This window comes from Lissotriton helveticus, chromosome 3_2 (genome assembly GCF_964261635.1).
Source record: "Lissotriton helveticus chromosome 3_2, aLisHel1.1, whole genome shotgun sequence".
In the NCBI taxonomy this organism is placed as follows: domain Eukaryota; kingdom Metazoa; phylum Chordata; class Amphibia; order Caudata; family Salamandridae; genus Lissotriton; species Lissotriton helveticus.
In genome coordinates, this window is record NC_136062.1 from 128,346,524 (window position 1) to 128,364,289 (window position 17,766).

General features: G+C 45.8%; 1 protein-coding gene across 1 annotated transcript in view; it reads right to left on the bottom strand.

Moving 5' to 3' along the window:
• FAN1 (FANCD2 and FANCI associated nuclease 1) overlaps positions 1-17,766 on the bottom strand; it is a 234,852-nt gene that overhangs the window by 107,009 nt on the left and 110,077 nt on the right. Inside the window, exon 6 of the mRNA XM_078684916.1 lies at positions 12,604-12,735. Coding sequence (XP_078541042.1) covers positions 12,604-12,735 — 132 coding nt within the window. The remainder of the gene's footprint in view (positions 1-12,603; positions 12,736-17,766) is intronic.

Sequence of the window (17,766 nt, forward strand, 5' to 3'; positions counted from 1 at the left end):
CCCTGCAGGGACCGCGGGCCTCCCGCATAGTAGTGGCATCGGTACCCTTGTCCCACGACCCTCACCACCCAAATGATACACAGACAAGTATGTTGGGAATAAGAAGTTGCAGGTTTATTTGTGATACAAATAACAGAGTGGGTTAACTGACAGGCGACCCCCTATACCCCGCAACCCCTTGTTGCAGGGCGCCTGAAGTTGAGCCAAGGAAGCAGACACCAGTGGCCCTGGCCAGGTGTCGAACCTGGGAGGCAAAACCTCCCACCGGTGGACCTACCGTCCACCTGCCCCCCCTTCTGGACCAGGGAGAGTCAACTCACACCTTGCCCAGCCAGGAGGGGCGTTATTAGCAAACCCCCGGTTGCTCAGGCTTACAACCGCCCTAAGGACTAACGGGGTGCCGTTGAACCAAGTCCCCAAGAAGGGCCCCTCGGCTTATGTATGACTCAGTACTGTGCATCTCGCACTGTGGCTTCAGGTCCTGTTCCTGCGCCTGTCCTGCATGCGGGTCGCCTTGTACTTTTTCCACAGCCCTGGGCGTGGCACCCGCTGCGCCCAGAGCCCCCACTACCTAGGCTTTAGTTCGCTCTTATCTACACCCGGCTGTTTCTAGCGCCTCCCCCAAGTCTAATAGGAAAATCGCCATGCCAACTTTGGACAGATGTACCCCGTCTGATTCTAGTCTGGCAAGTCACTGCACTAGGACCCCACGGGTAGCTACGGGCATTATGAATCCCAGTGAAACTCAACTTCAAATATGAATGGGGCTGAAATAACAGCAAGGGCATTGGGGGGGGGACGCCCCACATGCCAAGTTATAACTAGCCTTTTGTTATGCTTCCTAACCCAAAGCCCTTAAGGGATGACCAGACGGCCTACTGAAATGCTGATGCCCCATATCAGGAAAACAACTCTCCAAGTTGCATGGGGCCCTTCTGATCATCTCACATCTGCTAAGGATAACCATCTGTGAAAAGAGCCCTAATGAAATTAGATATCAAAATCATCCTCTAGTTCCCCTTGGTTGCAGGTTTTCTATGAAAAGAGGCTCAACCGCCTACATCAATGGCGAGCTCCAAGATCAATGCAAACCGTTTTATTTCCTTAAACTGGCCAGCGGCTGTGGACACCCTAGGCCTATGTATGATATGAACCATACGCCGGGGACCGGGAGCATTGACTACTATATTCAGGGCTTGCTTATAAGGCACTTGTCTGTTGGGCTTCCAACATCCTATAGTTTTTAACTTGTTTAATGGTTACCTAAGCTTTCAGAAAGAGCTAATGTAAATTGTCGGTAAATTCACCAATTAGCCCGCAGGCAAACTATTGTGTGGGGAGCGTAGCTATGAAACCCATGAATGACTTGAGCTGGAGGTAATTCAACACAACCTAATATACAGCACTGCATTGCCAAAATAGTACTTTCTTATTGTACGGGAGCTGTCTGGGGATGCTGGAATGGCTCAATGTGGACTGGTGGATATAATTTCTATTGTATTCATGGAAGTCTGTTTGGTGGAGCCAATGTGCTGACCTAGAGGTCCTTGCTCTGTAGTTCCTAGCCACACATGTGTGTTGCGTTACTTTTACTAGTTTATTTGCTCTGGTGTGGTGTGACTATTCTGCTTCTGTCTTGTTTCGCCATGATCAATTAGTTAAGGTGTGACACAGTACCTTTCCTGCCTCCAAAATTCTGAATAAAATCTGATAATAAATCTATTTATACGGTCAGTAAGCTAATTGATAGGTCCTTTCTGGGCGACATTAGTAAAGAAAACTAAATCTGTTCTTGCTATTGTGTTGCTTTAGCTTTCACGGAGGTTTACCCCCCAAATTCATGTAGATGTCTTCTGGTCTGTATTATTTGCAATCAGGGCACCATAAGGTGTGCCTGTAAAATCTATCATGCCTGCTGGGAAGATGGTAGGCTGATAGACTGCATTGCTCTTTGTTAACAGAAGCAATACCAGGACACAATGAACCAAAAGATACATTTCCTATCTTTTCGTTTCCAGACATCATTGTTGAAATTGCCTTAATTTCTTCTAGGATCCAGCAGCTCAACACAGCAGCTCCCTGCACCTCAGCAGGGCTGTGTTGGAGCAAATCTTGGGTCTGCCTACTTGTGAGGCAGTCATTCATACATTCTTAAAATGGAGCTATACTACCAGTTTCATGTCAGGTTAACCTGCGGCCTCAGCAGCCCACACCTTAAGCGGAAATGCCCATTTCCAAGGCCCTGTCATTTGAGGTGACGATTTCAAGTGCTGATTACTCGGTAGAAACTACCTACTAATGTTGATACTTTCCGATGGCCCTCTACTCTCGCTCCAAAGGGGCTTGCCCATGCACTCCTTACCCTGTTGTGAACACAAAACTAGCCTGATTGCCGCGTCTTCCCCGCGTCTGCTTCTGTCGTCTGACCTAGCCCTAACAGGAAGCACCAGGCTCCCCATAACCAACCCGCAATGCTACAGTCCACCGTTTCGCTTGGGCTGAGCACCGTGTTTCGGTGCTCGGACACGCAGTGTGAGCTTACCTCCCTGGTCCTATTAGTGTACTTAGAGCTGCCGTGTCATTTGCACGTGCACATTGCCTTTTGTTTTCTTTCTAATGAATTAAGTAATTGACACACTACAGAACTTTCTTTCCTGCGGCACGTTAGTTTGTCTCGATTGCAGTCAGTAAGATAGATCACATAATAAGCGTCTTCTGCTACCATGTATGCTGCATTGCAGTCACAATTTGAAACCCCTGCAGCACCCGCGTGTACCTTTATCCTTGCGAGGCTGATAGCCAGAGTTCCATTGAGCTGTCCATTAGTGATATCTGTTAGTTGTAGTGCTGTGCAGTGGTACAATGTGACACAGGGCGTGCTTTATAACAGTCTATTTTAGAATAGTAATCATTTCTTTTATGCTGTGTTTAATACTACACTTGCTTTGGCTAAGTTATATAAAATGGTGCTTCCACTATCAGTTGTAAGTTATGATGCTTTATATTGGTCATCAATGGATGGCATAGTACATAAGTATTCCGACCATGCAGTATTCCACGTAAGAATCAATATATTGTGAACTCTGATGGAGCTATGCTCAACTCTTTCAATGCCCCCTGAGCCAGCCCCCACACCCATCTACAGTCCACACATTACTTGTGTCAACAAAGCATGTGACGTTGCACTAGGGATCGAAATAAGTGCATCCGCATCACTGCAGTTTGGGGGATAAATTGGACACATTTTCCGTGTATGGAAATGTGGCAATGGCAATTGCACGTGACGTTGCAACTAGGGATCATCATAGGTGCATCCGCATCACTGCAGTATGGGGGATAAATTGGACACATTTTCAGTTTATGGAAATGTGAGGTGGCAATGGCAATTGTGACGTGCCAATATTACTTTAAACAGCAAATGTGCATTGAAACACATAAGGCACCCCGAACTAACCGGTTCCTTTCCAGCCTGTTTTAATTTATGATATTTGAAGATTGGAATAAATATGTGGTCATTAGATTACCGCATTTTATCTGTTTACCGTAGCCCTCTTGATGACGACCTTGTGTCGAAACACGGATATATAATCTGCCTGGGCGGTTCTGTACCACTGTTTTTTGGGCGAGTGCACTTCCTAAAGTACGTACATCTAACTCGGGGGTTCTCTGAATTGATGCCTGTGATTCAAGCAGTAGGCCTCGTGCACAGTGAGAATCAAACACCGCTCAGTGTTTCCGCTGTTGTGAGCAAGACACGCAATAAGTCAGAGAAATTCCGATACAAATGGACGCACCTCAGAAAGGCCATTGCAACAGTTGTACGGCTGTATCGTGTGCGCGTAACGCGCCTGGCCAGGGAGGGAGCGCCTATTGTGTTTAGATCTAATGTATAATTCCTTAGTAAAACTAATGTAACTTCCGTATCCTTTCAACATCCATTTGTATTCAGTTTATCATAACTCACGATTCAAATCAAAGTTCTCATCACCATGTGGTCATCTGAGGACACGTCTAATCTACTGTAGATAAATTTGAGTTCATTTAATCTGTAATGATATTCAATCTTGTGTGTGGGCGGGATGTGCGAGTATAATTAAATACCATCTTTATAGTTAGGAAACTCCAGTGTAGATTCTTACTCTGACGGGCCTCAAAATAAAAGTATTTGATTTGAGGAGCTCGTTACAACCGTCTCCCTCGGCATTCTCTGGCTACTGACGTGGAAAAGTTATGCCATTGCACTGCTAATGGAAGATACAAAACGACCTAAAAAGTTTAAAATCATTAAAAGTAATTTCCTTACAGATATCCGACCACGAATGGACCGTAACCCTCAATCTTCTGTTTCGAAATCAGACGCCTACCCATCAGGCCACGTGTGATACAAGATAAGGCGTAGTGGATTAATTAGTAGTGCACCAACATTTGAGCATGAATTTACCAACTGGAGTTGGCTGGGCTCGAACCACCAACCCATCGGTTAGTAGCTGACGCGTTGCAGATCGCGCCACCGAGGCTGATAATTAAGCCGACTGAAAATTATTCCCCTTAAATTCTCGTGTGAAGTTACTGGGGCCTGCAATTGATGCCTCTGCAAGAGAAAATCGGCGTTTTTGATCGCATGTTTGCCATGAACATCAAGAGCATTTTGCTTTTTACATCACTTTATCCGGTGATCTTGCACAACATCTGTTTCATATCCATTTCAATTGACTGCTTTCAATAGGCTCTTGGAAACGTGGACATTGATAGCAGGAAAAACCTCAAAGCCAATTGAGCCCAACAGGTCCAATCATTTCTTAATTGTAATATACTCAGGGCCGCTGGAATTAGGCAACAGGAGAGGACCGAAATATGTGGCAGCCTGACTAAAATTGCCGCAAAGAAAGTGAACTTTTGCAATGCTTATGCAATACATTTTGTGGCAGCATTACTTCATTATTTTGTCATTTCCTAAAATCTGTAAAGTATGCAGCAGATGATGGATTTTGTGGCAATAGTGGCAAATCAGTATTCATATGAAAAGCGAATAAAAGCCATAGCTCCTAAATACCGTAATTTCAGTAGCCCTTAATGTGGTGTTGAATTTTCCAACCATTTTGGAGCAGCAGAGGTCTAGTTAGAATGTCCTTCCATCAGTATGAGTGAAACTCGAAAGTAATGAACAGAGGTATAAGGACATATATATTTGTGGGGGGGAGTGGTGAAGTGTGTTATGAAGCACGTGCTCCCACCTGACTGTCTGGCATGAGAAATACTGGAGAATTATCAAAGAAAGCAAGAAGAGACCATCATACAGGGAGGTCGTTTTTGCTAAGTTATTGCTCACAAAATTGCCAACACAAAGGGGCAGGCCATAGGAACAGAAAACATTGTGTGGAACCTATGAGCAAATACCATCAGCAAAGAAAGCACAATATGTGTATATATCCCCATACCGTGGTGTGTGGTGACCACCACGTAAAGTTTACATGTGTTTTGCCCCCGAAGGGTGCAACGGCCTGAACTATTCCGAGGCTAAGTTTACATGTGTTTTGCCCCCGAAGGGTGCCACGGCCTGAACTATTCCGAGGCTAAGACGGTGGAGGAGGCCTAGCCCCCCCCCCCGAGACAGTCGCAGCAAGGACAGCGCGGGGTAGGCACAAAAGAGGCCCCATCTTAAAATGCGAGGCAGGGGCCTTCAAGGAAGCATGGATCCTGAGCCCGCCGGGAAGGTGGGAGGGTGGTGGACGCCGAACCAACGAGGAAGAGCTGCGGCGTGGATGCCTAGGATTGCAGGCTCAATGCCTGTCAGGACGAGAAGCAGCTGTACTGCCTGCGGTCCTAAACCTTGACCTCCCCCACCCTTGTTCTGCTCCCCTACCTCCAACACACACGACCTCCAGTAGTCTAGCTTGTGCCAGGCAAAAGCGCACGTCCACTGCTTGAGGCGTCTTGACGCTGAATAGCTGACTGTGTATTGTTAACCAAGGAATTGTGGTCGGTTTATCGACCTCAGAAGGATGAAAGGTGTATTAGACTTGCCGAGATTCAAAGCGGTGACCACGAGGTCGCGCACAAATTCGTGCAGTGGAAATAGTAGTCTATGACCAACATGCGACAGAACGTAAGCATGAGCTTGCATTAACAATAAGTATTTGGTGTTCCCAGAGGGGAATCGAACACTTGTCTGTGACGGTTACTGTACCCTGCCCATGCTAAATGAGCTGCGCGCCCCTACAATCCCTCTCTCTTTGTTTTTTAACCAAAGTGGCTTTGCCTTTCAGTCCCGAAATGGCTCCCACGCAGCCCAAGCATACCCGCTGCCCTGAGTGGCCCTTCCGCCAGCGGGATCATTGTCGCTTTTGTGAGGGGGGGTGCGCGAAGCCGGGCCTCAACCTAATCTCGCGTTAAAGCGACTTCAATGCTGGAGCAGCTCCACACATTCCTAGCCGCCCGGCGCGCCTAGAATTTTGCATTAGTCCCGGAGAGGGCGAAGAATAAACTAACGCAATACCCGGTTTGTTGTGGGCCCTAGTTTTTTTTTTGGTTTTTTTTGCAGTGAGTGACGAGGTGATTTGCCCAGAATGACAATTTGCTTCAGCCTCCCGCCCTGCTCGAAACCGGCTCCCCACCTTGAAATTCGGCGCGCCAAGATGCCCCAGGGCGGCAGGCCGGTGCAATCACTGCTCTGCTAACCGTAGTTACCGGGAATAGAACACGAGGCTTCATATATGCGAAGCCAGCACTCTACCTCAGAGCTGCATCTCCAATCTGATCAAAATTAAGGATGCGCACTGTGCCGCTCGCTGAAAGCTTTCACAGCACTTCCCCACAGACACACGACAGGGCCCTCGGGGCTCGACTTCCTCCTCACTTGAGCAGTGCCCCGTAGCCCGTCGGCTAGAGGCCCTACCTAGCCAACCCTCTGCCTTGAGGTTTGGAGCTTCTCTAATGCCGCCCCCTGCCCGATCTCAATGCCACATGACCTCTCCACGGACACCCCCACCCCCCCCACCCGTGGTCTCCGACCACAAAGCCCTGTTTAACTTGGGATTTGCCCAAGGACGGGGCCCAGGGGGAGGTGAGGAGTGACACCGCTTACCTCGATCCCGATGGTCGACGGTGCTCGACGAGAGAGAGCGAAATTGCGGGCCTCGCGTCCGGCGTCGTGGGGGCTAGGGGCCTAACGTCTGAGGCTGGCGGGAACAGCCTGGAGCGACCGACAGTGAGAGGGGGCAGCAGCAAAGAGAGCGCCCGGAAGGCAGGGCTCCCCATAACATCCCAGAAAAAAGGGGGGGGGTGGCCTACCCTTGTCCGGCCCCGCCCCCCCCTCCCTCCCCCTGGCTGGCCTGCGGTTTCCTACGCCCTACTACGGGGTTTGCCCTCCTATGGGGTCCCCTGCAGGGACCGCGGGCCTCCCGCAACATCTCGGAGCCTCCGCGCAGCAGTGGGCCATCCAGTATGCAGTATGCACCCAGACCACGGCAACCCGCCTTTCAGCCAAGACCGGCGCCTGTAAGGAGGAGGGACTCTGTCACCCAGCAGCGCCAGCGGGGGAGAAGGTTCAACCGCAATCGCGATCACGTCACATACCACACGGCAGACCTCATGCCTGTACTGTTAAATCTTCAAACAACCCCAAGCAAAATGCAAGAAATCAGCACGCTCCAAACCACATCTTTTACAACTCACTTGGTCCGTCTCTCCAAATCTGGCTACCCGAGCAGGAGTATAATAATACTGATGAAGAAACTTCAAAAGGTATCAACTTATGCCTGTAGCTGACCGGCGTGTCTTTTGCCTGTGCACAGCAGTACTCCCATGTTTTATGAGCAAGCGTGAATCCCAATGCCATCTCCCATCTCTGGTGGCCTCAACAAGTGGGTCAGTTCAAACCTCGAGAACAGGGGATACAGAAAAGAAATAAGGCTCTGCGGGAAGGCTGGGAAGCCAGCTATGGCCATACAGCGACATCTATGATGGGCTAGAACTGTAAGGGGGGACTGGCCACATCTCTTCAGAAAGCTAGAAAGTGTCACAAAAGCACCATCGACGAAAAGATCGCCCAATACATACAAATTAGATTTCTTCAATAAGGATTTTATAGGACGTTCGCACGTTGGGGGGAGCAGCGGGTTGTCTTCCATTAGGGGACTGAGCGGTGAGTAAGGAATCTCAAGGACCCCCAGGATCGCCAAGCACCGCCATGACTGACACGTAGAGGCTGTAACATCCACATCCTCCCTAGCAACGCGCGGCATAACAGAAAGTGTAGCTAGGGTGTCCTTTCCACCCCGAGGTGCGCCTCAGAGCAGGGATACTGCGCCTAACAGCGCACATAATGGGTCTGCACAACTAGGTAATATGCATAATAGTCCGGAACCACAAGAGCTCCCCGTTGTAGGGGCCGCACTAGTACCTCCCAACAAAATCTGGGCGGTTGCGCACCCCACATGAAAAGGAGGAACATCTGACGCAGCTGTTTTGAAGAAAACCTGCGGGAGTTCCACAGGGATGTTAGCAAATTAGTAGAGAAACCTTGGCAATACAACCATTGTCACCGCTGGAATGCAGCCTGTCAGAGGGGTAATCAAAGCCATCTGTCCACCTGCGCTTGTAATTTGTCTAACACAAAGCTCTCTCTAGTGAGGTCAGCATGAAATCGTGTGACCCAAATATATGACCCCCTGTGGACTCCACTGTAGCCGGTATTCTGTAAAATGAATCAATGAGAATTCAGTAAGAGGGAACAGTTCAGACTTAGCCCAATTAATGTGGAGCCCGGAGAGGCCTCCAAATTGAACTATTTCACAGATGACCGGTGATAGATGCTCCTCTGGTGTCTGGCCATAAAGGATTACATCATCAGCCTACAGAGAAATGACAAGACAGCCAGACCCAAACTTCAAGCCTCGCAGAGCATGGAATTTCCTTGCATAGCATGCAAACGATTCTATTGCCAAGGAAATATCAGAGGGGACAATGGATATCCCTGCAGGGTGCCACAAGTATGGCAAATGCCTCCGAATATAGCCCCTGCACCCTAACGCCTGACAAGGGAGCGGTGTACAGCAGAGAGACAAGCGACAGGAAATAGAACCCCAGCTCAAGGCGTCGAAGTACCTCCATCATGTATGGCTAGTCCTATGTATCAAAGCATTTTTCGGCATCGAGCAGGACCACAACCAAAGGGAGCATAGGGTGCATACATTGCAGGATGACCATCAAAGTGTGTAGGTTATAAGTAGGGCTCCCGATGTTATGGTATTTTTTTTTTTTTATTTCCATCTGTATTTATCCATATTTATTTTTTGCTAATTTTATCTGTACTTATCCATATTTATTTTGGGTTTTGTGAAAAAATGAAGTTGAAACTAGTATATTTCCACATTTATGTAACCGATAAATATGCTTTCATGCTTAAACGCCCGATAGGTTTCGATAATATGAATACCCAGAGATGCTAAATAAAAGCACCTACATGAAAATATGAACATTTTAGTATCAAGGTTGTGCTGATCTACTATTGTTTAAGCCTCTTTACTAAAAACGTCTTTCTTTTTGTTAACCCTTCGCCTGTCAATCCGCACAGTTATTGACCAAGCAGTCATGACTGACGGCATTTAGAAACAGACAAAGAATCCAATCTCCGTTTTTATCCATGATTACAAATAAATAAAGACAGGAAAATAAATGATTTTCGGTCTTTATTTATCTGTAAAAATGGAAAACAGGGAGCCTTGGTTATAAGCCGTGGACCTCTGAAGAATGAAGCCAGATTGATCCAGCAACACCAGAAACTGCATGAAGGACTTAGACGCTGTGTCAAGGTCTTTGCAAGAATCTTAATGCTGGTATTCAAGAGGGACAGAGATCTATAAGAAGAGCAGGATACAGAGTTTCTATTAGGCTCCAACAGAACTGTAATGACCACCTCCATAGTGGAGGGAGGGAGCCTTCCCACGCGAATGGCCGCCATATATATGTCAAGAAGGCAGGGTGCCAATAGGTCAATGTAAGCTTTGTAGAAATCCACCGGGAGACCAGATCCACCCGGTGCCTTTTCACTGGGAAGGCTCATAATAGCCACCTTGATGTCCGCCAGGAAGATCGGAGTGTTAAACCGTCCCCCGATATTGGATTCCAACCAAGACAAAGCAACAAGATCAAGATAGTGGGAAGCATCAGATACACTATGGGTAGGGGAGCCTGTATATATAGTTTCATAATACTGGCGGAAAACTGCAATGATTTCAACTTGGTCAGTAGTAACACTGTCCGTGTATGTAGCAACAATGAGTTCAGAGGGCGTCAAACTCCGAGTGATCCACACCAGCATCCAACTGGGGCAAACATCTTCACGAAAGCATCGCACCCAAGCCCGACAGATGAAATAATGAATCTATCTTACTGCCTCTTCGCCAAAATCCGTTAGTAATATCGCAAACACACCTCGTGCCCCAGAGGCTTCATATCAAGTTATCGGAGAGCATTACAGTTCTTTAAATCATTTTGTCATCGCCAGACTGTAAAGGGATAAAAACAGACAATGGCATAACAAACAGCATGTGACTTTGTGGTTATAAGATGATCTATGTTACACTGTGGTCAGGTAGTTGCCCCACAGAGCGATCTAAAGCAAACTTACAAACGGCTCAACACAAGAAACCAGTGAGTAGGATCAGAACAAGGAAATATGAGACTACAGAGCTGCCATTGGTACAGAACAGCGTATGGAGCAAGGTTAACCCTCATTCTTATCAAGTGTTCCTCCAACTGCCACCTGCAAATCCCGCTGCACTACCTTTCGCTGGGACATATTCAATGAAGTCCGTGGCAGCTCCCAGTTGCTGGAAAAAGTGTGTATTTAAAGCCTTTATTACAGAGAATTTTCTTGACTTTCACAAATGACCACCAGGCCTCCTGAAAAGCAAGGGTGAAGCCAGGATAGAATGAGATCTGCGACAGAGGAGGTCAGGGGAGGAATGATTCAGTTTCAGTACAAGATCCCTATCGCTACAATTCAGAAGTCGTGCTATTATAGGTCTGGGGCGTTGTCAGTGTTTTGGAACTGGGGTCAGAGATCGGTATGCTCTCTCCACTATGAATACATTAGAAAACTCATGGGGGGGCCAAACAGTGAGTCTAAAAGTTCCTTCACAAAAATCTCCATATTGTTGAGCATAGCTGATTCTGGAACATCCAGGATACCAATATTATTGTGCCGTGATCGTCCCTCCAAGTCATTTTATACTCGTGCTGCAATGCAATCACAAAATCACCAGTCCAACTTTGCATATCCTCCATGTCAGATATGCGAGTCTCCACCTAAGTGAGTCTGAAGTCCTGGCTGTCCGCCCGCTCCTGGAATTTGTCAAGGTGCACGGTGAGAGAGTTAATTTTATAATTGTTAGCCTGAAGACTAGCCTTCATTTCCTGTGACACAATTCCAGGATGGACTGGGGGCCGGAGCAGCAAAGCTAGAAAGTCAAGAGAGCCAGGCACACCGCTCAAAACCCAACAGGCCATACAGGAGGCAGAATCAGAGACGCGAGTATCAGGGCTGCATCTGGCAGTCTCCAAATGCTAGCCATCGCTCTGGAACAAAATTCTGATAGCAACTGCATCACACAGTAAAATGTTGGCCGTGTGATATGTCAAGTTACTCTAATTCGGCAAGGATGCACCTGTTGTATGCTCAGATCACTAGAGCCCACTTATTATGCAGTCATCTTCGTTGCCGGCTCTCTGGCACCCACCTTATATCAGATTTCATGACATCCAAATTTAATAACACCTGAGCAAATCATGTTTCTGTAGATGTTAATTTAAAACAGAGGTGTAGACTGGAATTTATTTATAAACCCCTGTGTGTTTTAAACTGGAGAGCGAGATGTGGGAGAAATAAGAGTCTGAATGGATTGCTGCCTGGAATTATGTCAAAGAAGATGGAGAGCTAAAGCATCTTTTTACTCATTTGAGTGGAGTATCGAATGGTATTACAAACAATATGTAGACCTCCTATGAGACATGGGTAGTGAATAAATATGTCAATTAAATATTATGGTTGTTCGTCTAGTTCTAAGAGTATAGTGTCCAGAGTTACCCTCATAGTTACAGAGTGAAAAGATATACAGTCATATTATCACTATTCTCCTAGTAGAAACCGATCTGAGTTGTGCTTATTTGGGTATTAGGAAAAGTCACAACAATGTGAAGGATGAGTTGTATATCCTTAACATTTACAAAAGTGGTTGACATGCTTCAGCCTACTTGCACCTGAAACGGTTGTCAGCTTTCTTCTTCTTTCTCCTGAAGAAAGCAGACAACCTTTTCAGGCGCAAGTAGGCTGAAACATGCTGACTACTTTTGTCGATGATAAGGATATATAACCCATCCTCAACACATCTCACCCTTTTTAACCTTAACCCTATCCCAGATTTAATAACATAGCACCCGTCTGGGGTATGAGGTACTTTTATTTCACTGTACTTTTTCACAGATCCCACTATTTTTGAATGGGTTTGACTACCTGTCGATTAGGATCAGACACTAGAATTGCCACCTTAAACAACATATAGGTCATGGAACGTCATATGCATGATATTTCTACAAGATTACCTTAGATTTGGGTGATCTTTCAATTCCTTCCAGGATTCCTTTGCACACTGATATAACTGATTAGCTTCTTCCCACTTTCCATTAGAAGTGGCAGCTGCGATATCAATCAAACTGTGCATAGCTGTTTCATACCTAGGAAAACCAAAGCATAAATGCAAGGAGATTAAACTGTTATATATGTTACACATCTATGATACAGATTTGATATGTGTATCAGTTTCATAGATTCACCATAAGGGTTGTCTAGATTAGTGCAGGGTGCTTCACTTAAATAAGTGTGCACCATATACTGTTCCAGCCTCCTACAATCTTCAAGTTTTGCATTGAGTAACAAGCAGAATCCTGTAGAGCAAGTACAACAGAGCTGAAGGTATTGTAGATAAACTGACTACACAGCAAGACAGGTCTTGCTTGGCTAGCTTTGTGAGCATCAAATTCCACAAAAGGGGACCATGAAAAGCAGGCGGCACCATGCACCATAACACTACTCTGCACATTACAGCTAGATGAATGATTCTAAAGTATGCAACAACATTAGCCAGTTGCTCCATAGTCTAGAGATAACTGGTGGCAGTTTTCTGGTTTCGTCCACAACATATATTTATCTTCTTTGGTCTCCTAGGGGTTATGTACCCGACCCCCAAGGAGCAAAAGATAACAAGCCAATGCTTGGGGGACACAGGAAGGGGGAGGGAGTGATCGAGGCGGAGACATCTCTGGTGATGAATGACCTCCAACCAGGTTAAAAAACATTGATATTTATTGTTTCCAGATGCTGCCATATATGCTGTGTGTTTAGGACTAAAGTATGTTTTTCTGCTATGTGCCTGTGGTGATATGACACTACTTGTTGGTTTTATTTTATTTTCTGTTCAAGAAACTCAATAAAAAATATTTTATATAAAAAAAGAAAATATGCCCATTATTTGATTTGATGTTGCTATTAGGCAAATGATGGATAGCAACCAGATGGAAGTCACCAAGGGGTCCCAAGATTTCACAATGTAAAAGTGATGTAGTAAAATGGGCGGAATACGAAAGCCTGGCACTTTATCAGGAAGCCAAATAGTGCTACCAAAACTTAACTTTGCGAAAACAGAGGTTCTCCTCCTGGGCAAGAATACTTCCATTTGGTCAACCAACTGGTGGCCAAAGGATAGAGGATCATTACCATCGCCCGTGAGAAAGGTGAGTAATTTGGGCATCATCTTTGATGGTAAAATGATCTTTGAAGATCAGATCAACGCCATAATCTTGTCAGGCTTTTTCATCTTAAAGATTAGAAGGATTTGCCCATTCATCCCATCCAGTTTTCGGAAGACTGTCATGAAAGCACTAGCTGTATCCAGATTGGATCATGGAAATGCTCAATTTCTAAATATTCAAAAAAGCCTTATGCGGAAATTACAGATGCTGCGAAATGCATCAGCAAGACCGCTCTTGGGCATCTCGAAATAGCAAGCAGTGTTGCAGGGATTCGCCAAACTGCTGAAAATAGAATCACATTTAAATCATAATGCATAGCCTACAAGGCGCTCCATAATGTGTGCCCAGACAATCTGAGAGGCCGCTTTACATGGTATACTCTATCAAGAAATGTAAGATCATCTGCTGCCGAGTTTTTAGTGATCCCCAAAACCAAAAGAGCTTTCTGGGGTGGGAGAAGCTTCATCGCAGCAATACTAAACTGTGGAATTCGCTCCCTTTAACACTAACAACTAGCCCCAAACTAAGGCTCTTCAATCTCTAAATCTCTAAAAACCTGGCTTTTCAATATGTAGAGTTAGCATCCTTTATCATACCAATATTAGAAGCAGCGCCAAGAGGCCTCAGGGCATTCGAGCGCTATATAAAATTTAAAATCAAATCAAAATGGTAAAAGCATGAGAAGAAATTCTATACGTCGTTCGAGAACAAGTGGAGACCCAGGAGGACCCATCCTCTCTAGTGCATGAGCTTGCACCCCTGCCCTCTCCCTATTGTAGCAGACTCTGACTACTTTGCTCTTAGTGGTACTTATAACCCACAGTGCTCCACCAACTTAGATGTCGGATAACAACTGTGTCCAGAGTATACACAAGTCTAGAACAACCCCTTGTTAACTGGATGCCCTTTGTTGCTACTTGGTATGGCTTGCTGTTCAAGTACTGATTTTTCGTAGATTAACTATGCATACAAGAACAGCATGTATGGCTGCAAAGATGTATTGAATATGCCAACTAACTGAATACCATTAATATGATGAGATTATATGGAGTATATGAACAACTCATTGAACACTACAGTTTCCTACCACCAGTACTTAATTTGTAAAAGAAATAAGTGCCATGGCTGCCGTCAGGAGGCCTCTGGAGCTTGCACCACATATTGCCCCGCCATGTTGCAAATTATAGTAAAAACACAACTACTAACCACCACACTCCTACAAGTGTCCCAATTCGGACTATTTCAAGCCTTCGTAGCCATAAGAATGGCTTGGGTTGCTGGTAATTGTCATTTTTACTAAACACAAGAAAAAAGTTCAAGGCACTCTAAACCTGCACTGGTTTGACTAATGTTCTAGAAGATGTAAGCAAAAAGACGGTAGTGCGCGAACTGGGAACCTGACCTCCCTAGCTCCCTTTATATTTTGGAAAACCAAAATCAATACTGTAGACAATGAATTGTTCAGCACATACCAAGGTGTTTAAGAGAATTAATGAATATAGTAATCAAATGTAAAAAGAATACTCAATTATCAAAATTCAATCATACTAAGTAAACTCCCAGAACCCAATAACTTTGCTGGAGACTTTGTTTAATCCAAAATTATTTTTGTCGTCTTTCTTTATTTGATAGATGAGATTTTCATTCAATCATTAGAACAAAATACATGATCATTGCCGACGCGGCGCGTTTCGTCTCCATGAGACTTCTTCAGGGCTTTGTTGGTAATCCTGTATTTGTACTTTTCTGATGATCTATTTCTCAAAGGAAAATCCAATAATTTGTGAATCTCGTTTCTATCACTTTGTGAAATCATGCTTGCAACAAAGTCCGATGTCTGAATTATCGCGATAATTCGGACATCGGACTGAATTGTTTTTCGTTTCAAAAAACGATTGATACCAGAAAAAAACACGATTGAAAAAAAATTCTTTTGAACGCCAACTGCGTTAATTGTGGAGAATACCCATCTCTGCTTTGTTGCAAGTCACAAGTCTCGCCCCTCTAGAGCTTGCCAATTTCAGACCGATCTCCCTTCTCCCAGGGATTAGTAAGATCACCGAAAAAGTGGTGAACCACCAACTTTCCCACTTTTTGGAGACCAATGATCGGTTACGCGATTCCCAAACCGGTTTCCGCCCAGGCCAAGGCACTGACACCGCTCTCCTCACTGTCATCGAGGAGGCCAGGCGTATTCTGGATTCAGGAGGGTCAGTGGCAGTGATCCTCCTGGACCCGAGTGCGGCCTTCGATACGGTGAATTACCGTATCTTGATCCACCGTCTGGCTGAAGTCGGAATACGAGGGTCTGCTCTGACCTGGCTAGCATCCTTTCTTTCGAATCGCACCTTCCAAGTTTGGGAAGGCAACTCACAATCTGCCTTAATTCCCCTCCAGTGTGGTGTGCCGCAGGGCTCATCTTTGAGCCCCACATTGTTTAATGTGTACATGGCCCCCCTGGAGGAGGTGGTCGCCCCTTTCGGGATTAAAATAATAAGCTATGCCGATGATACCCAACTGGTCGTTTCACTTTCACAGCCTAGTCAATGCTTTGACAATCTCCATCACTGCTTGACTAAGATCCATGCCTGGATGTGTGACTCCTCACTCAAGCTTAATGGAGAAAAAACGGAAATCATGATGTTAGGTCACAAGTCGGCCCTTTTGCCCCCTTCCATATGGCCGACCTGTCTAGGGGTCCCACCCACCCCGAGAAAGGAAATCAAAAGTCTGGGCGTTTGGCTGGAACAGGACCTTTCGCTTAAGACTCAGGCAAAAAAGACAGCAGGTACCTGCTTCGGCCTACTTCGTTCCGCTCGCAAAATCCTCCACCTCCTCCCGCAGCACTCTAGGAGGCTTTTGATACAAGGTCTAGTTCTTTCTAGACTAGACTTCAGCAATGCAATCTTCCTGGGAGCCCCGGAAGCTACTATCAACAAACTACAACAAACCCAAAATGCAGCTGCCAGGCTTTTAATGGGTATCCCCCTTAGGTCATCAGCTAAGCCTGCTCTCAAAGCGCTTCACTGGCTCCCCGTTCGAGAGAGGATTATTTTCAAATCACTATGCACTGCCCACAAAATCCTCCAAGGTAAAGGACCCCCGATTATGAGAAGCCTGGTCACCCCCTATAAACCCAACAGACCCCTGCGTTCTGACAATGGGTTCCTGGCTACGGTGCCTAGAATCAAGAAAACTCGTACCGGAGGCCGCCGCTTCTTGGTCAACGTGGCTTCCCATTGGAATTCCCTCCCATTGCAACTTCGTGCGGAACCCGGCCTCCTCCGTTTTCGGAAATCTTTGAAAACTCTCCTCTTTCCCAAATGATTCCCCCTCCCTCTCACGCTCCCCCCCCCCCCTGAGTCTCACTCTATCTTAGCGCTCGGATGCCCTCTGGTAACCATGCGCTTTACAAAAACGCCATACAAATACAAATACAAGTCGGGCACTGTAACTGATTTATAAAGAGTAGCTACTTAAGCACAAAGTCAAATGAAAAATAAGAACAAAAGAGGGACAAATAACCATAAAAACAAGACCCCTTCCCAAACCACCCTTCCCAAACCTCCCCGTTCCCACCCTCCCCACCCCAAAAGTATTCCAAGGACATGGCGACCAGGGAGAAAAAAGCAACAACGATCACTATATAATTTAGAACTACTAAAGCTAATAAGTACCCTGTGCATATCCTGGGAATATCACATGTAGGTTAACGAACAGTAATTGGAAGTAGTATACCTTTTTCACATTAAAGAATGTAGAAACATCTGATTCAATCATGCTACCTCTAAAAGTGCATCTTACCACAGTGCAAAACACATTATGGAACATAGTGCAACTGCGACTTAAAAACGCCAAAAGAACTGTGAGTGGGTCGATGACAACTACAGGGATCATCCTGCTTAATCGCTGTTAAGTTCGGAACTACAGATGCAATGAGGACCATAAGCATATCAT